Raw genomic sequence first — 21,069 nt, 5'->3', positions numbered from 1 at the left:
ACATTGTTTAACTTGGTTATCACATTAACTTCTATTATATTTGTTACATTAATGTAGAGAATTATTCGTCCAAAGATTTAGCAATGGCTGCCCCTTATTCTAACCGCAACTAAGTGTATTTTTGATTATTTGTCAGTAGATTCACTGTAATTAATATATCCAGTTTCCATAGGCTAACAAATTTAGTCAATGATATTATTTCCCTGAAGAAATACCATGGTACTGATCATTTTTATTTGGGTTTTGTGCTCCTTGAGTATTTAGTTACTGTGTAAGCATCTTGTGGTTGTGATAAATGTAATTAGATCTGTCTACATGCTATAATTATTGCACTTCCTGTATTTTATCATTAAGTTATTAATTTGGTGGTAAAACATTTGCGGTTTATGGCTGCATAATAATTGAATCAATTACTAATTTATTTTACAGCCATTTAATTTGGGGTAAGTTTTCATGTTTTCTTTCATTGATCCTCAAGGAAACAATAAATTATTGTAAGGTATCAACCAATAACTTTAAATAGTCAACTAGTCGTGGTGGTGTTAAAACAAAACTAATATTTTCTCTTGTATAGTCAGTGTTTATATTTTAATTATTCATTGGGCACAAAGTAAACATTTTTTCATTTCCACCTTTCTTTCCCCTCCCCCACTCCCATTCTTGTAAATTCCCAAATAACTAGGTTACGCTACAGGGCATATTTTGGTGGAGTGACAGCAATGTCCAGGGAGCAATTCTTAAAAGTCAATGGGTTCTCAAACCGTTACTGGGGCTGGGGAGGAGAGGACGACGATCTTTGGAGCAGGTAGGTTGCTGTATTTATAAACGTTGCGATAAGAGATATTTGGATAATTGCCTACTTCGGATCATTATTCATTTTGATTGTTTTGCTAACATGCGTGAATATGTGCAAATCAGATTCCTAGATAGTTTGTGTTAACTACTGCCTATTTTAAATTTAAAAATAGGCAGAGGTTTATTTTTAAGATGTTTAAGAAGGAACTGCAGATGCTGGAAAATCGAAGGTAGACAAAAATGCTGGAGAAACTCAGCGGGTGAGGCAGCATCTATGGGGCGATGGAAATAGGCAACGTTTTGGGTCGAAACCCTTCAGACTGGTGTGAGGGTGGGGGGGTGGGGGGGAATAAAGGAAGTGGTGGGGCCAGAAGGCTGAGGGTGTGCTGAGAAGGGGAGGAGAATGTAAGGACTACCTGAAATTGGAGAAGTCAATGTTTATACCGATGGGGTGCAAACTGCCCAAGCGAAATATGAAGTGCTGCTCTTCCAATTTACGGTGGTCCTCACTCTGGCCATGGAGGAGGTCCAGGACAGAAAGGTTGGATCGGAATGGGAGGGGGAGTTGAAGTGCTGAGCTACCGGGAGATTAGGTTGGTTATTGCGAACCGAGCTGAGGTGTTCGGCGAAGCGATCGCCAAACCTACGCTTGGTCTCACCGATGTAGAGCAACTGACATCTGGAGCAGCGGATGCAATAGATGAGGTTGGAGGAGGTGCGGGTGAACCTCTGCCGCACCTGGAAAGACTGCTTGGGTCCTTGAATGGAGTCATGGGGGGAGGTACTTCAACTACCCCTCTCATTCCAAATCCGTTGTTTGTACCGTTGTTTTCCTCTCTGAGGCCGTGAACTCTTTTGGTCCAGCAATAGGGATAATAGGGATAATCCAGAAAGGCTCCGTAACCAAGGATGCCGGAAAATTGGTGGTGGACCTGTTTATCATATTGTAGATTATGAAAATTAGCAAGGACTATAAGGGGTAAGAGCAACAACAGTGCAAAAAGAGATGGTCATAAAATTAACAGTTTTGCCCCTTGAAGTTGAAATTATTATAAAGTCATACAATAGGGTAAGAGGCCCTTTGCCCCTATGCTTTTCCCATTTGCCCATATTTGACACGTATCACTAAATTCTTCCTTTTCATGAACCGATCCAAATGTCTTTTTAAATGTTATTGTTCTGTATGTGATTCAACCACCTTTCTCTGGCAGCTTGTTAAATATACTGACCATCTCTGTGTGGAAAATGTTCCCCACTTGGGTTCCTTTTAAATCTTTCCTCCTCTTACCATAAACCTCTGCCCTCTAGTTCTTGATGAGGGGAGGAGAGGAAGATTCAGCATTCACCATTGTATATGCCCCTCGTTAAAATACACCTTTATCAGATGATCATCCTTCAGACTCCTACTTTCCAAAAAATAAAGTCACCCACCCTACCCACCTTTTCCCAAAAACACAGTCCCTCAAGTCCTGGCAACATACTTGCAAATCTTCTCTGCATTTCTTTCCAGCTTGATAGCACCAATAACAGTCACCATCCTATGATGGCACTTTCAGAGAATTATGTACTTGGACTTTACTCTAATGGTTAATGAAGATTTGGCAGACGCATGTAGTCATAGTTTCATATGTCTTCCCTATGGAGAACATTGATACAGGTAGAGATAATAGAGGATAACAAAGTTTAATGATAATGAAGTCTGTCTTTGAGGTTGTTAGTCATTAAAGGGACTGTGCATTTGCAAAATATATTAAGGGGACTAATATCAGATGGAAACCCTGCACGCCGGGTAACCACAATCTCTCCACATTTGGAGACATATTTGGGAGTAACATTTTAGCTTGGATGGAGAATTGATTATAGGAAGGAAAACAGTAGAATGTAAACAGTGTAGGAAGAAACTGCAGATGCTGGTTTGAACTGAAGATAGACACAAATAGCTGGAGTAACTCAACGGGACAGGCAGCATCTTTGGAGAGATGGAATGTGTGACGTTTGGGGTCGAGACTCTTTAAACAGTACAGCACAAGAATAGGCCCTTCGGTTCACAATGTCTCTACCGAACATAAAACCGAGATCAATTCTCATCTGCCTGAACATAATCCATGTCCCTCCATTCCTTGCATATCCTTGAGCCTATTCAAAAATCTCTTTAATGCCATTACCACTAGCCTGTATGTTCCAGGCACTCGCTGCCCTCTGTGTGCAAAATCTCCTTTAAACCTAGCCCTTCTAACCTTGGTTATGTCCTCTAGTATTTGATATTTCCATCCTGCAGAGAATGGTTCTGACTGTCTACCCTGTATATCTCATAATTTTATATGCTTCTACCAGGTGTCCCCTCTGCATTCCAAACAAAGTCTGTACAACCTCTCCTTGTGGTTGATACCCTGCAGTCTAGGCATCATTCTGGTAAACCATCTCTACAGCATTTTCAAAGCCTCCACCTCTTTCCTGCAAACTGCAACCAGAACTGCATGCAGTACTCCAAATGCTGCCTAACCAAAGTCCTATAAAACTGCATCCTGACTTCCTGCCTCTCATACTGAAAGCCTCAAACAATGAAGGCAAACTTATCATAACCGTCCTTTGTCACTATCTGCATGTGTTGCCACTTTCAGGGAGTTATAGACTTGGACTCCAAGATCACTCTACATGAATGTTGTTAAGGGTCTTGTAATAATGGGGGGGGGGGGGGTTTCTCCTTGCATTCGACCTCCCCAAGTGCAACACCTCACACTTGAAAATCCTGCCATTTACCTGCCCACTTCTATGGCTGATCTACATTCTGCTGTGTCCTTTGACAACCTTCCTCCCAGTCTGCTATCCCAGCAATCTTGGTATCATCAGCAAATTTGCAAACAATCTACCAATGTTTACATCAAAGTCATTTATATGTATCACAAATAACACGGGTTCCTGCACCGATCCATGTGAACTCCACTGGTTACAGATTCCTGGCCTGAATATTGTCTTTCCGCCACAACCCTGTCTTCTCAGTAAACTAGTTTAGTTTAGAGAAACAGCACGGAAACAGGCCCTTTGGTCCACTGGGTCTGCGCCCACCAGCGATCCCCGCATATTAATAACTATCACGCACGCACACGCAATTTTTTTTTTTTACATTTACCAAGCCAATTAACCTACATACCTATACGTCTTTGGATCCTGGATCTTTGTAACCAAGTCTCTGTTAATTCTGTGCATCTTAATCTGGTAAGGGGATTTATTAAAATCCATGTAAACCCTCATCAATCATCTTCGTTAGCACAGCAACAGGCGTCTTTGTGCGACCATGATGCTAAATTAAACTAACTCCATCTGCCTCCACATAGTCTGCCCCTTCTGTTCCATGCCTGTCCATCCTCTTATTGTTCTTTTTATTTGCTACTATCCCCTCTACTCTCCGTGCGTTCCAGGTACTTATCGGTCTTTAAAAAATAAATAAAAAATTACTCGCCTGTAAACCCCCTTTTAAGCTTCCACCTCTCACCTTAAACTGATGCCCTCTAGCAATTGCCATTTATACCCTCTCCAAAGCCATCGCATCTAAATCACACTTTCCTTTTGTGTGATGAACAGAACTGCATACAGTACTCCAAATGCTGCCTAAACAGTTTAAAAAAAAAAAAAAAAGCTGCAACATGGCTTGCCAACTTTTATACTGCATGGCCCAACTGACGAATACGAATATGCTGCCTTCAGCACCCTAGCCCTTTGACAACCTTGCTTGCTATCCACAAGTCCAACTGCAAAGTCACTAATCAGGCCACCTATGCGTTTTATATATAGTGATCCCAGCAATGATCCTGGTTGAACACCATTGGCTAAAAATGTTGAGAAACTAGTTGACTTATTGGACTACAGGTATATAATTCCTTTAAAGTGGCATGGCAGGTATATAGTGTGATGAAGATGACTTTGGCGTGCTGGCCTTCATCAGTCGGGGAATTGAGTATGGATATTGTGTTACAGTTGTTTAAGACATTGGTGAATCTGCACTGGGAGTCTTGTGCTATAGAGAGGTTGTGCAGGCTAGAATTTTATTCCTTGATGATGCACAGGAGTCTGAATGATGATCTTAGGGAGATCACAAACAAGAGGGCATAGATTTAAGGTAGTGGGGGGGGAGGATTTAACAGGAACTGGAGGGGCACGTTTTTCACACAGGGTCGTGGTTATATGCAATGAGCTGCCAGATGTAGTTGAGGTGGTGCAAAAACATTTAAAAGCCATTTGGATAGAAAAGGTTTGGAGGGATACGGGGCATCATGGATGAGTTGGATTGAAGGGCTTGTTTCTGACCTGCGAGACCAGTAGTTATGTGCAAAGGGATCTGAGATTACTGGTATAGACCATCCAGTAAGTGGATGTTGCAGATATTACCATCGGTTTAAAAATGCAAAAAGTATGTTGAGATTGATTGCAAGGGGTTTGGATATCAAAAGTAAGGAGGATTTACTGAGATTTGCTGGACTTTGGGATTTCACATTTTGAATGCTCTGCAACTTTGGTGTTTGTGTTAAAAGGAAGGTATAGATCTTGGATTGCTGCAGCATACATTCACAGGATTGACTCAAAATCAGAAAGTTGGTCTTGTAGAAGCAATTTTTTGGAGGCTTGGAGTGGACCGGTAGCATTTTGAGGATCCCACCTTCAAAGTCCCAGAAATTTTAGTCTGCTTTAAAACTGGGATGGAAAAATTGCAAAAGTGTTATGGCCACTAAAATGTATTTCATTCTCTAGAGCTCAGCTGCAAAAAATGAAACTGGTGAGGCCAGCCCCTGAAGTTGCCAGATACACGATGACTTTCCACACAAGGGACAAAGGAAATGAAGTAAATCGTAATAGGTGGGTAATGGGCCTGTCCCATTGCGGGGCCATAATTTGTGAGTTTAGAAGACTGCGCTCGACTCAAACTTGCAGCATGGTCGACACGTGGTCATCGGAGGTCTATATAACTCTCCTTCATGCTCGAGAGAAGTTCCTGCATACTCGCTACCTCAGTTTGGTCGAGGAGTATTTTTTAGCATGCTGAAAAATTGTCCGCGAGTAAAAATTGGTCGGCATGGAAAAAAATCTATATTTTTTTATTCGTAGGTTTAGTCCAAGTAGGTCGTAGTAGGTCAGCATGTTATTCGTAGGTAATCAAAGGTAGTCATAGATAGTGTTAGTATAGTCGAAGATGGTCGTCTTCACTCTCCACTATTCGGTGTCCAATTTTCCAGAGAGCATCGGCGAGTAAATCGTAGATAGTCGAAGCTAGTCTTCAACATGGTCGAAGGAGATCAATGGAGGTCTTCGACATGGTCGTAGGAGGTTCTCTACATAGTCGAAGGAGGTCGTAGGAGGTGTTCTACTTCGGTGATACAACAAGACCATGACACTCTCCTTGACTCTCCTAAACTCTTCTAAACTCTCAAATTAGGTCACTGCAGTGGGACAGGCCCTTTAGAATGTAAACTTTGGCAGCTACTCATCTCCATTCTAGTTTGTTTAGTTGTATTTATATTTTTTAGAAGTGAATTTATCATTCTAAATGTAAGTTGGACTTTGATCATTATTGCACAGCATCACCAAACAGACCCAAGTAAATTTATGTCCTGTACTAAGTTTAATTTTACATTTATTTATACTGTTGACCGTGAGCTCTTGAACATCTGATATTTTTTACAGGATGAAGCTTCTAAGAGAAGTCTCTAAAACCTGGAAGACTGATGGTTTGAACACGTGCTCCTACAATACGATATCACAAGATCATAGGCCTTTGTACATTAACATCACAGTGGACATAGGTGGACCCCGTCGCAAACCGGAAATGACCAAACGGAGTGAACCTAATCTTGTTGGTGGCGTTTAGATTATTGGCTCTTCTTCAGCCATTGTACTGATTCTCCTTTTGAGCTAAATGATCAGATCTTTGAGTTGCTATACCTGCAATAACTCCTATAAGTGACGTTTTGTATGTTGCCAGCGAATCAACCCATCTGAGGTGTGTGTATACAATGAGTTTTTTAAACTCAAAGCAGTGAACCTGCTGGATAATATAGTTGGGCTAACACAGCAAATAGATATTGCTCAAGTACTACATTAGATCATATTTAATCAGAGTTTAGTGAAGTTCTAGGTTGAAACCTTCAAATTTCTACCGAATGGTGCTTCAAGATGGAGACTCGCCAGCACCGCTTTGGTTAGACAACAAATGCGATGCCTATAGCCCAAGTATGAATAATGCATGTTTTTGTTTTAATTTGTCAGGCACTTGCAGAGAGGTTTTGGATGTGATGTGGTATCATATTTCCTTTTGCGAAAACCTGTCAGCTCTTTGCTACACAATTGGCAAATCTCCATGTAACTTGAACTCTCCAACATCACCTCTTTCCAAAGCAACAGATCATGGAAAAGGCCTGCACACTAGTTAGTGGTCATGTACTTCTGTTGTGAAGAAATCAAAGCCACTTCAACTTGTGCATGCGTATCAATCTGATTACATATTTAAATGATACAAAATCGAACTACATGCAACTTTCAGAAAAACACACCTAATGCCCACTTTTTTGTTTTCTTTTTTCATTCTGTTTATATACACAAAATTTGGCATAAGGACTTCTACGCCTTATGTATGAGTGAGCACATTGACTTGTTTGGGTCAATCTTAAATTGGTAGGAAGCAAGTGAAATTTGCATAATGTAGGCTTTTATATAGATTGGGGAAAAGTGAATTTAAGTTTTCTCTGCAAAAATATTCCTCTTGCATTTTCCTGGAATGAAATGTGAAGAGTTCATTGTCCTGCTGACATGAAATTGGTACAGTGAGATAAGTAACAGAAAGATAGAGCAACTATCTGAACCTTGCATCATCCTTAGAAAGAGGACAGGAAGCAAGAAACTGACTGCTGTAAATTCTATATTGTCCTCGTCTCTTGTAATTGGACTGTGGGTTACGGGTCTGTACCTATGGCTGGGTGCTTGGCTGTGTAACTGCATTTTAGCATTCAGTTTGACTGTTGTGGATAATCTCTGATGTCTGCCACAGATCATTTGCATTTACCAACTAATAAGAGAGCTAGTTTTCTGTACCTTAGCTTAAATGTGTTCTTGTAAACTTATTCCCAAAGAAGGTAAGGGTATAACTAGAATACCATCCCTTAAAAGTGCCCTAGGTCAATATATTGATCGAAGAACAAGACTTGTATGGCACACACCACATCTGAGTGACATGGTTAATTTATACTAAATCAGGAGCACATGTTGGCCCCAAGGTTGCTTGGAGCTAGACTGAGCTTTCCCACTTTGTGCGAGGACATGCGTTCCAGTGAGAAGGATCAAAAGGTAAATAATAGTCTGAATGGAGGCAGATGCTTGACAAAGTGTTTGCCTGATCTGAGCTTGATCTCACTAATGTAGAGGAGGCCATAAAATATTTCAATTCTGCTTTGCCTTTGCTGTGAAGTTGATTCAGGTCAGAATTCATGCTCTTTTTATGAGGGTTCCAGAAAAACTTGAAACATTTCAATATTCAAGTACAATTATGCAATGCAGAGATTAGCATCCAGTTGAGATAATGTATTGCTTCATTCGAAATTAAGCAGAAACTCTGTTGCTTATATTTGGATTATGTGTTATTTTGAATGTGGTAATTGGCATATTTTGCAGATATTTAATGTCTGAGCACTTCTATTGGTGCTGGTACAAAGTGGATTTGTTAATTGATTCTACTGGCATCACGTGAGATGAGGTTTGTTGTAGCCGATTGGGCAATTTGCCTTTGAGTTCACCATGAGCATTTGGAGCTGGCCGAAAGTCTGATCAGGCTTTGAGTAATTTTGGTCTATTCTCTGACCACCTGCTTCAGGTGTATGTTGTTATCATGGCTCAGATTTTTTTACTCCAGTCTGTAGTTCCTATATTACAGTGGGGATGAAGGATGATTTAGAAAAATAGATATGACCCCTGCAGAATTTGTAAATCACTGCCCAGTACTTGGGATGCAGAATAAAATTCACACTTGTTGAATTTATTTTGGGGTGGGGAAAAGTAAATGCCAGTAAGGGAAACACTGGCACAATGGTAGAGTTGCTGCCTTATAGTGCCAGTGACCTGGGATCGATCCTGACTACGGATTCTGTTTGGATGGCCTCCCTGTGACAGCATGGGCTTTCTCCAAGTGCTCCGATTTCCTCCCTCACTCGAAAGACATGCAAGTTTGTAGGTTAATTGGCTTCTGTAAATTGTCGCAGACCCGGTAGATCGAAGGGCCTGTTTGTATCTCTAAACTAAGCACTTTTCTTTTCCAACTTGCGTTTTAATGCCTGCACAGTTGGTGGAGTATCCACTTCATGTCATCTCATCACTATTGAAACAAATGATATAGATTTTAGAAAGTATTTTAGAAAATTAAAACAATTGTACACATCCATGAACAGGCTGCAGATATTAAGTTACTTTCCAGTCAAAATGAAAGCCTGTAGGAAGGGACTGCAGATGCCAGTTTAAACCAAATTTTAAACGAGACACAAAAAGCTAGAGTAACTCAGCAGGTTTGGCAGCATCTCTGGAGAAAAGGAATAGGTGAGGTTGTGGATCGAGAACCTTCTTCAGACTGAGTCATGGGAAGGAAAATGAGAGATATAGATGGTGATATTGAGAGATATAGAACAAATGAATGGAAAATATGCAAAAAAGTAACGATCAATGAAAGGGCGAACTCACAATGGTCTATTGTTGGCTGTGGGTTAGGTGATAATGAGTTATATGGACAATGAAACCTAACTGGATGACAGTGAAATTAGTACGACGACTAGAGTGGGGGACGGGCGGGGGGGGGACGGAGAGAGAGGGGATGCAAGGGTTACTTGAGGTTGGAGAAATCAATATTCAAACAGCTGAGTTGTAAGCTGCCCAAGCAAAATATGAGGTGCTGTTCTTCCAGTTTGCATTTGGTCTCACTGACAATGGAGGAGGCCCAGGACAAATAGGTTGGTGTGGGAAGGACCAATAAAATGTTTGGTAACTGGGAGATCTTTCATTCATTTGTTCTATATCTCGCTATATCACCGCCTATATCTCTCATTTCCACTTCCCCTGACTCTCAGTCTGAAGAAGGGTCTTGACTTGAAACAACACCTATTCCTTTTCTCCAGACGCTGCCCGACCCGTTGATCACTCCAGCTTTTTGTCTATGAAAAGGGAGTCTTGTTAATTGCAAAATGGGTTATTGATTTGTTGCTAGCTTTCTTACTGATCAGATTACAATTGACTCAAAGTATTTTTTAAATGAAGCAAAGAACTTGTTTTAATTTTATCAAATAAAAGATCTCTTCAGTTAATTTAATTATTTCAAATTTAAGTTTGACTCTGCCTGAAAATGAGCTTCCCAGTGTTTTCTGTTTTCACTTTAAATTTGTTTAAATTCACCTTTTGTAATCACATGTGGGCACACCAAGGCCTGGAAAATGTCACCCGTGTTATCCTAAGCTATGTCTCTGTCATTCAGACAGCATGCAAGGAGAAAGTAGACATTCAGCGTTATAGTTGGAGCATTTTTGTTTTGAGTGGAAATGTGGACATACAAATGAAGATTTCTTCTCTGGTATTCCTTTTGGTAACCTCACTATGACAGAGCCTGTAATTGCTCTTTATTGGAGCTAGGTTTCTGGCCATCATAATAAACCTTATAAAGAGTAGTCGAGTTCTGCTTCAGGTGTGTTGGCGTGAGGCGATTAATGGTTAGTGATGACATGGGCCTCAAAACAAACAGCATGAATGTAATCAGGAAACATGGGACAGTAAATGCTGGAAACTGGAGCAAAACTAACGTTCCTAGAGGAACTCGGCAGGTCCAGCAATATCTACGGAGACAAAGGGATGGTCAACACTTTGAGTGGAGACCCTGCCTCAGTCCTGATGCAGGATCTTGACTTGAACATAATTTGCCTGCGAGCATACAATCAGGAGAGAAGATGAGAGATGTTATGAATTTATTGAGTCAACAGTGAAATCCTTGCTAAGCGATAACAAATTCTGGGACATCCTGTTGTAGGGAAATCAAACTATTGGTGCACGTGTAGAGGATGGGAAAAATATTTGAATTAAATGCAACAGCAATGGGAATGGAAGAGCTGATAAGAATGGTTAAAAATGTTTCCCTCCTTATCTCTAATTAAAATGAAATTGATAGCAACCAGGTCCTTGAAACTTGCATAAATAATATGAACTTTCTCCTATCACTACATGATTTTACGTTTAATGGTCATTAACTGGAAAACCCTTTCCATTCTATTAATTCTGACACTGGTTCAGGAATTGTGTTGAATTGTGAACTATTGGCATTTTCACTTGACTGAAAGGTAAATTCGTGGCACTGCAGTTAGTTTTACTTGTGTCACTCAACCTTAATACTAATCTTTGATTGGCTACTGGCCATTATTTGTGGGTTTACTTAGTTCCATGGAGTTATAAAAATTACGTTTTTGCTTTTATTGAAAGGAAGGAATTTATATTCATGCATATGTTATGTAATAACTTTTATCAGTTGGGGGTAATTATAAATCAAGTGTTTAACGTGATTAAATGTTATTATATGCACTGGAGAAGCTGCAGGAAATCTTGCTTTTTAATTATAGGAAGGGGTGGTTTAGTTGACGGTTGAATTGCTGTAATTGAATTGATTGAAATCACTGGTGGTTATTATTGAATCTTCATTATATTACTGTCATGCATAATTTAGTCAAGTATTTAGACTATTGTTTTAAACATGTATTTATTAGTCTTGCATTCCATTTCCAGTTTATATTACTTTAAAGTGAAGAAATTATCTTTCCAGATTTCTATCTTGTTCTATATGGAATCATGTTCTTAGCCTTTGTAAATACCTAAAGGTTCTTTACAAAAGATTATGTATGGTGGGAAATTGTTTTGTATACAAGTTGTTTAATACCAAAGAGATTTAGGCTATACTTGAAGGATGTATTTTGTATTTCTATCGAATTGCTAATTTTGAAATGATACGTCGACGTGCAATAAACTTTAGCTGAAAAGAAAGTGTTTAATGTGAAAAGCTCTGAAAAATGCTGCATTAAATGTGGAGTCTTATTAATTTACACACAATAATGTAACTTGAATCTAACTCTTAAGGGCATTTTTGTTGATCTATGGAAATGAATATTAATTTGCACACACCATCACCTGAATCAGTTCGCTTGAGGCGGTTGTGAATATTCAAAGACTAAGTATAATAAAATGTTCAAGCAAAAAACACACAAGGGCAAAGAGTCAAGTGAAAAGAGAACTTATTTTGTGACCTAGAGATAAAAGGATCTGCCCACCAGTTATTGGGGGATGAATGGTTCCTTTGGGAGCTACTTTGGCATTGTAATAAATATGTGGTTTTGTGGATTCCGGCTTCCCTCCCTAGTCTGGGTTAGTAAAACAATGAATTGAACACTGGAATCCAGACCTTTCTTTATTAGTATTCACTGCGGGGCCGGCCTCGCATTCTCTCACTCAAGCCCTCAGCCGCCTCGTGCAAACAGAACAGAAGGAAAGACACCTGACCCACCCAACAAAACGATCACCCTTTTATATCCCTGGAAGTGGGACACTAACAGTGTGAAAATACAGGGGGTGGTAACCCTTACAAACCAATCACAATTACCAGTGGGAAGATACAATGGGAAGGCAATTCCTTTGCCCAATCATAGATACAGAACAACCGTCAGTAGATTGAAACAAAATAGAAATCTCATCAGGGGTCCAGACTTAGTGGTGACAGGTGGGTCACATGAATGGGAGGGAACCCCTATGCCCAATCACAAATTCAGTGCAGAGAAACAAAGTAGAAACATCTTAAGTAGCCCAGATGAGATGGTAACAGGTAGGTCACATGGGCAGAAGCTTCTTGAAACTTCATCAGAGGTCCAGACGTGGTGGCAGGTGGGTCACATGATTACCAAGAACTGGGCCTCCACCCTATGATGTCACAACGAGTGAAGCCCAGTCTTTCACACTCCTGCCATTTCCCAAAACACCCCAATCCCTGCATAATTCACATTCCCTCCTTTTATCATTTCATGATCACCACCTCTTTCCGTAAAGGATTCACTCGACATAGGAGCTTTTGTTCCCTCCTTTTAACATGCATCATTACATGATCTTTACAAGCAGGGTGAAATGACAACAGTCTATAATTCAGTGGTCCAACAGTGATGATGATGATGAGGTTGTGCCAGGAGTCCAAATTATTCGACCAATAAATCTCCACCTCCCGACTTTTCATGGGTGTGGATTCTTTCAGGGCTATCACGTCAGCATACTTCATTCTCACGAGCAGTATTCCAAATTAAATGAACAGCAGCAGTGTGTCCAGGGTAACTCAACTCATCTATACTGAAGATAGATCTCAAAGAAAAGAAGAGGTTAGCAGCTTAAGCTTTAGGCACATTACTGATAATTTTACAATGGTGAAGGTGGACCCACGCATTTCTTCCATAAGGTGGACCCATGCATTTCTTCCATCTCCCTTGGCACCAATTGGGGTTGTGAGGAGGACGTGATAAGGTCCTTCCCACCGAGTATCCAGTCCCTTATCCAATTTTTAACCATAACATCACCAGGTTCAATCTTAGACGAAGTAGTTAGAGGTGGAGTTTCAATATACTCTGCTCGTACTTTGGAATGCAAATCTTTCAATGCCCTGGTCAATGATAAAATATAGTTACTCATTTCCGTTGTCATGTGCTGAAAGTGAACAGCTTTTGGGGTACTCTGGTTCCATGGGGTTCTGAGTGGATGACCATACACAATCTCTGCTGGACTCAATCGTGCTCTCCCTGCTGGTGTAGTGAGCATCTGGAACAATGCCACAGGAAGTAATTTAAAACAGCCCCTGTTTCAGCTTTTTAATTTAGCAAGTTTTTTTAATGTTTGATTAGCTTGTTCAACAAGTCTAGCAGCCTGTGGTTGATAGTCACAGTGTAATTGCTGCTGGATACCCATTTGTACACAACATTCTTTATTTACCTGTCCCACAAAATGTGGACCATTGGCTGAACTCAGACGAATTGGAATTCCATACCTAGGAATAATTTCTCTTATAAGTACCTTACCAACTGTAGAGACTTTGTTGTCCACTGTAGGGTAGGCCGATCCATTTGCTAAATACATTTACAATCACTAATACATATTTATATCCCTGACATCTTTCCATCTCAATGTAGTCCAGCTGGAGGGTTTCAAAGGGACGTATGGGTAAGGGTGTTTTCCCGCTTCCACAAGTTACACCTTTCCCGGGATTATGTTGCTGACAGACCAGGCAACGGCTACTAATCCTCTGTGCCAGAGTCTGCAACTTTGGATGCCACCACGGTGCTAATAGTGTATCGCCTGTTGCTTGCGCACCACAATGAGTTGCAAAGTGTACACATTCAATAACCCACATTGCGAGTTCATCTGACATGTCTGTCCTGCCGGGGTAACCAACAATCCCGTCATACAATCAACCGTACAACCAAGTTGCTTCCATATTTCCATATCTCGTTCAGGAACGTCCTCCTGGAATCTAATGACGTCTTGGACAGTTGCCATTGGCTTTTCCGAAGGAGACTTGTCTTTTTCTTTACTTTTAGTCTGCCTCTTAATTTTAGGTACAGCCACCCTGCGCTCCCAGGACATTTCTTTAGCTTCTTGGTCAGCATGACAATTTCCTATATCTACTGGAGTTTGGGCATCTGTGTGAGCACTACATTTCATAACGGAAATTTGTTCTGTCAACATTAAGGATTGTAACAGGTCTGATACTAATCTTGGTGGGATATCTGTGTTCCTGCTGAAGTCAAGAATCCTCTATTTCTCCACAACTGGCCAAAGTCATGGACCACTCCAAAGGCATATCTATAGTCAGTGTAAACGTTTACTCTTGAATCCTTCCCTAAGATGCAGGCTCTTATCAAGGCAAACAGTTCCGCTTGTTGGGCAGAGAATGGTGTTTCAATAGCTTACCACGCCGAGCCACTGTCTACTTGCCTCCGTGGTGCAGGGAATTCACAGATTGGTTCGACTCGGCTGTTCTCCAGACTCTGTGGCCAATAGTATCACACCAAGAAACTTCATCTTCTATTGGGCTACTAATACTTTTTTAAATTAAAAGCATTGTACATCTTAATCATAATATGCAACATAATACATTTCGTGTACAACTTTAAGCTGTAATAGAAAAAGAGAAAAGGGAAAGAAGAGAGGAATAAGGATAGTGGTGAAGTGTATTCTGCAGTAGTTGGCGTTAAATGAATGATGATGTTTAAGTAGACTGCGTGCTTGAGAATGTGAGAAGAGGGGAAAAAAAGGAAAGAAAAAAGAAAAGAAAACAGGCCCCAAAGAAAAGAGGGTCTTAGAAAGGGAAAGGAAATAAGTAAAAAATCCAAAGAAGTTAGAGCTAAACAAAAAAGAAAGGGAATGTGCCTAATTCATAATGATTCACACCCATCACCTAGTTCTAAAACAATAACTTTCTAGGGTTGTGCTGTACCATATTAATACTACTAATTATTTTGATTGGGAAACTGCATATCCCAGTGCTGATAGATGATTCATCTAACAAAGCAGTTGTTTTGTTTATCCTGGCTGGCTACAAGTAAATCATCCACGTATTGAGCCGGGGTGGAGCCACATCGAAAGCTTAAGGTTTGCAGCTGTCCTTGAATACATCTGGAAAACAATGTTGGAGAATGCACAAATCCTTGAGGCAATCGAGTCCATGTGTAATGTTGTCCTTTGTAGGTGAAGGCGAAGAGGTACTGACTGTCCTGATGTAGAGGTAGGGAGAAGAAAGCATGCTGTAAGTCCACTATTGAAAAGATCTGTGCCTGTGCTGGAATTTGTGCGAAAAATATGGGCTGGATTAGGCACCAGTGTGTGAAGCGTTTCTAGTATAGCATTAATGGACCGCAGGTCCTGGACCATTCATTACTGATTCGGTTTCCCTGCTTTGGGTACTGCCACGATAGGCGTGTTGCAGGAGGAGTGGCATTTTACCAGAATGCCCTGTTGTAGCAGTCCCTGAATTAACTTGTCAATTAACTTGCCTGCTGCATCAGCAGATACTGTTGTATAGAAGGCAGTGTTACATTTTTCTGGAGAGCTACCTGGATGGGGTCAATCCGAACACCTGAGTAAGGTCTTCTGCCCACACCTGTGGGTCCACATACTCTTGTACCTGCGCAACTGCGTTGTAACCGTCCATGATGACTGATAGATTTGAACAATACAATTATTGGGTAATTTAGCCCCCTCCTTGTTTTCGTGATGGAGACTTTCTGCTCCAATGACAATACCCACCACAGCTAAAGCAACAGTCTGGTCCCAATGCTCTGGTCACTCTAAAATGCTGCTTTGGGGGAACTTAGGGTTGGCTGTAAGTGGGTCATATGGTCCGCTGGATAACCTGTCCCTGTCGCTCCACCCATCCTGGCACACAGTACTGGGGTTCCACCTGGTAATTACTAACATTTGGAATGGGTTTTGGTCCTTCCTTTTTTATTACATACTCCGTTTTTGCTTTAACCTGGGGCTGATTCTCCTGTCTCTTACTATTCTTCCAATGGTATCTAACTGCACGGACCATTTGACTCAGACTATTTGCAGACCAATTAGTTTTTATTGCCTCTGCAACAGCGGCTGGTAGGCAGTTTATTAAAACAACACAACACTGGGGTGAGTTCGCACAGTTCCGATTATTAACATCTCCCGACTGATCCATATACATCTCTGAAAATCATTCCAAAAATTCTTCTGCCCCCTCTCCTTTCCGGGGTCTAATATCCAACATTTTGGAGATATCAGTGGGTTTCTGCAGAGTGGTAGTAAGGGCAGCTAGGATTGCATCCTCCCGTGCCGTGCTCTGGGCAAGTAGGTTATTGAGGGAGCACAGCGTAGGATTACAAGGTTAAATCCCAGGATGGCGGGACTGTCATATGCTGAGAGAATGGAGTAAATGGGCTTGTAGACTCTGGAATTTAGAAGGATGAGAGGCTATCTTATTGAAACATATAAGATTATTAAGGGTTTGGACACGCTAGAGGCAGGAAACATGTTCCCGATGTTGGGAGAGCCCAGAACCAGGGGTCACAGTTTAAGAATAAGGGGTAAGCCATTTAGGACGGAGACGAGGAAACACTTTTTCTCACAGAGAGTTGTGAGTCTGTGGAATTCTCTGCCTCAGAAGGCGGAGGAGGCCGGTTCTCTGGATACTTTCAAGAGAGAGCTAAATGGGGCTCTTAAAGATAGTGGAGTTAGGGGATATGGGGAGAAGGCAGGAACGGGGTACTGATTGGGGATGATCAGCCATGATCACATTGAATGGCGGTGCTGCACCTATTGTCTATTGTCTATTGTTAGATAGTGCATCATGAGTTGGGGATCCCAAGTCACATGTTTTACTGGGGTTAAAACGTATTGCACTATAGCTCACAAATCTCTTCAATCGGCATGATACACTCGTATGGTAGTTTGGAGATAGTCTGCAAATGAGGCAGGTGATTTATTTCTATCAGTGTGGAAGAACAATTAATATCCTTCTTTATTTCATTTTGATTGGAATTGAACAAGGTAACGAAAGGGCGTATTGGAGAAGAGAATTGGAAATCTTTGTCCTGACCGGGTGTAGAAGACAATCCGTGGGAAACAGCAAGGTAGATTTGATGTTCTTACCTCCTGTTTGGGAATATGCGGAAGGGTGAATGGTAATGTAAACATAAACAAGTTTAACTGATAACTGTAGTGTATTTTGGGTACTTGGAACTGACTCAAAAGAACTCTCAGATACAGGGGTAAACTAGCAAGCATCTTTATTGTAGGACGCCACCATGAGTCTCCCTTGGCGCATGCGTCCCCTCACACAAGACATAACATATGCTAATTACATTATATACATTACACTGCTCCTCCTTTAGCTTGGAGGCGAATAACACCATTTCTAGTACGTTAAATATAATTAATTAACACAGTTGCAAAATTATATTATTACAGTCATCTTACATTACATCCTCATAACTGTAAACTGTATCTAAACTTAGCACTTATAATGGTTCATTCCACTCATCTTTCTAATCACTCTAGCTCTACCTGTATCTCTGCCTCTTCCCTTTTCAAATATCCTAATCTAATTTGCAGATTTCTTCCTGTTCTTGATATTCTGCTAAAGTTAACATTTCCTCTGTTTCTGTTCCTTATTTGTAGGTGGGATCTGACACATGACTGCAGGCTTTCGTTTTTCAGTCGCTCAATTTCCTGGCGCTGCATATTTATCTGCTCTTGTTGTATAATGACATTCTGCAATGCATAAACATTTGTCCATTGCTCAGTGAAGGAAGCTCCATGCTGGACTATACTGAAGTGTCCTAATCGCAATCGGTCCTGCATACTTTTGTCTCGACCGGCAAGCCTACCTCTGAACCGTACCCTTAATCGGTAACCACGGTATGCAGTTTGCAGAGTGACTGCAGCCGCCTTTTGCATCAAGAAATGCTTTCTTGTAATGCACATTCTTATGAATGACTTAATACAGCGTGCTGCCTTGGTTTTCTCTACCAATACTCTGGTTTTGATCCCGCGGTATAAGGCCTGAATACACACCACTGCTTCTCTCAAACTTTTATACTGTCTCACTTGGACATCTCTTATCTGGCATGCTCTGTATCGTTGCTGTACTGCAATGGCAGACCAGCGTAGTTTCTTAAAATACTGACGCTGTTTATACATCTGATAATAAGTCTGTATGACCTTGACAGATTTATGCAGGCCCCGCAGTTGCCTTCGAACAAGCATTCCACGGTAGGCTGCCTGAAGCAGTACCGATAAAATCAACACCATCTATCAATCCTTATCCCCTGTACCCGACTCCCCAGCATCTACTCCACCACCTACCAAGGCCCCTCCTTTCAACATCTCCACTGACCTCCTTACCCCTCCTCCACACTGCTTCCTCTCCCAGTTTGACCTGGTCACCCCTACTGAAATCTCCAAACTCATCAGCTCTTCCAAACCCACTACCTGCTCCCTCGACCCTCTGCCCACTGCCCTGCTGAAGTCCTGCCTCCCCGTTCTCTGCCCCTACCTCACTAATCTCTTCAACTCCTCATTGTCCCAAGGAATTGTCCCCTCCGCTTTCAAAACTGCTTCTGTCACACCAACCTTAAAGAAACCTGGTCTTGATCCCTCCTCTCATTAACTACCGCCCAATCTCAAACCTCCCCTTTCATTCAAAAACCCTGGAGCGTATCGTTGCGTCGCAACTTCATTCCCACCTCCTTGCGTATAACCTACTTGAACCCCTCCAATCTGGCTTTCGCCCCCTCCATAGCACAGAAACTGCTCTCCTCAAAGTCCTCAACGACCTCCTCACCTCTGCTGACACAGGTTCCCTCAACATCCTCATCCTCCTCGACCTGAGCGCAGCCTTCGATACAGTGAACCATAACATCCTGCTCACCAGACTCAAAGACCTCGTCATTGAAGGCTCTGCACTCAGCTAGCTCCGTTCCTACCTTTCCAACAGATCCCACTTCATCTCTCTCCACAACCACACCTCTGCTACAGCCACAGTCACTCAAGGCATTCCCCAAGGCTCCGTACTCGGCCCCCTCCTCTTCATCATCTACATCCTCCCCCTTGGTCAGATACTCCTCCACTTCAACCTGGACTTCCACTGTTACGCCGATGACACCCAGATCTACCTCGGCACCAAATCCCCCCACAACCCCCCCCTCTCTCATATCAACTCCTGTTTGTCAGCGATAAAAACCTGGATGCAACATAACTTCCTCAAACTCAACAGCGATAAGACAGAATTCCTCCTCATAGGATCCAAAGCCACACTCAGCAAAATCAATAACCCCACTCTCACCATTGACGGCACCACTGTCTCCCCATCTCCCCAGGCCCGCAACCTTGGCATGATCTTTGATTCCACCCTCTCCCTTGAGCCTCACATCCGCCATGTCATTAAAACCTCCTTCTTTCATCTCCACAACATCGCCAAACTCAGACCCTCTCTCACACCTCCCGCTGCTGAAAGACTCATCCATGCCTTCATCACCTCCCGACTGGACTATTGCAACTCACTTCTCCTTGGCATCAGCTCCACCTACATCAACCGACTCCAACTGGTCCAGAACGCAGCCGCCCGACTCATCACCCACACCAAATCCTGGCATCACATCACTCCAGTCCTCAAACAACTTCACTGGCTTCCCATCTCCCACCGGATCACCTACAAAATCCTGATCCTCACCTACAAAGCCCTCCACCATCTGGCCCCCCCATATCTCACTGACCTCCTCTCCCCCTACCAACCCTCACGGTCCCTCAGATCCACATCAGCCGGTCTCCTCTCCATCCACAAGTCCAACCTCCGCAGTTTTGGGGACAGAGCCTTCTCCAGGGCAGCTCCCAGGCTCTGGAACTCCCTCCCCCAACTGATCCGCAATTCCGTGTCCCTTACCATCTTCCAGTCCCGCCTCAAGACCCATCTCTTCACCTCTGCCTATCCTTAGCCCCACGTCCCCCTCCCTTTTCATCCGTGCATTAATTGCCTCATATTGTGTTTTGAATTGAATTCTGTCTTTACTTTGTGAGGTAAGGGAAACAAGTAGAGTAGCTATGGAAACTATGAGGATCAAAGAAGAGGAAGTACTGACACTTTTGAGAAATATAAAAGTGGATAAGTCTCCAGGTCCGGACAGGATATTCCCAAGGACATTGAGGGAAGTTAGTGTAGAAATAGCAGGGGCTATGGCAGAAATATTTCAAATGTCATTAGAAACGGGAATAGTGCCAGAGGATTGGCGTACTGCGCATGTTGTTCCATTGTTTAAAAAGGGGTCTAAGAGTAAACCTAGCAATTATAGACCTGTTACTTTGACGTCAGTGGTGGGCAAATTAATGGAAAGAATACTTAGAGATAATATATATAAGCATCTGGATAAACAGGGTCTGATTAGGAACAGTCAACATGGATTTGTGCCTGGAAGGTCATGTTTAACTAATCTTCTTGAATTTTTTTAAGATGTTACTCGGGAAATTGATGAGGGTAAAGCAGTGGATGTTGTGTATATGGACTTCAGTAAGGCCTTTGACAAGGTTCCTCATGGAAGGTTGGTTAAGAAGGTTCAATGGTTGGGTATTAATGGTGGAGTAGCAAGATGGATTCAACAGTGGCTGAATGGGAGATGCCAGAAATTAATGGTGGATGGTTGTTTGTCAGGTTGGAGGCCAGTGACG

The 21,069-nt window shown here is 41.9% G+C and overlaps 1 protein-coding gene across 3 annotated transcripts in view; it reads left to right on the top strand.

Annotated features, from left to right (window-relative positions):
- Positions 1-9,390, top strand: part of b4galt4 (beta-1,4-galactosyltransferase 4) — a 32,747-nt gene extending 23,357 nt beyond the window's left edge. For all 3 annotated transcript variants that reach the window (XM_033033285.1, XM_033033287.1, XM_033033286.1), the window contains exons 5-7: positions 683-805; positions 5,542-5,646; positions 6,472-9,390. In XM_033033285.1, coding sequence (XP_032889176.1) covers positions 683-805; positions 5,542-5,646; positions 6,472-6,655 — 412 coding nt within the window. In that variant the 3' untranslated portion in view covers positions 6,656-9,390. The remainder of the gene's footprint in view (positions 1-682; positions 806-5,541; positions 5,647-6,471) is intronic.
- The last annotated feature ends 11,679 nt before the right edge of the window (positions 9,391-21,069 follow it).

The sequence above is a fragment of the Amblyraja radiata genome, chromosome 14 (genome assembly GCF_010909765.2).
Source record: "Amblyraja radiata isolate CabotCenter1 chromosome 14, sAmbRad1.1.pri, whole genome shotgun sequence".
NCBI lineage: Eukaryota > Metazoa > Chordata > Chondrichthyes > Rajiformes > Rajidae > Amblyraja > Amblyraja radiata.
This window is presented reverse-complemented; position numbering and strand designations above follow the sequence as displayed.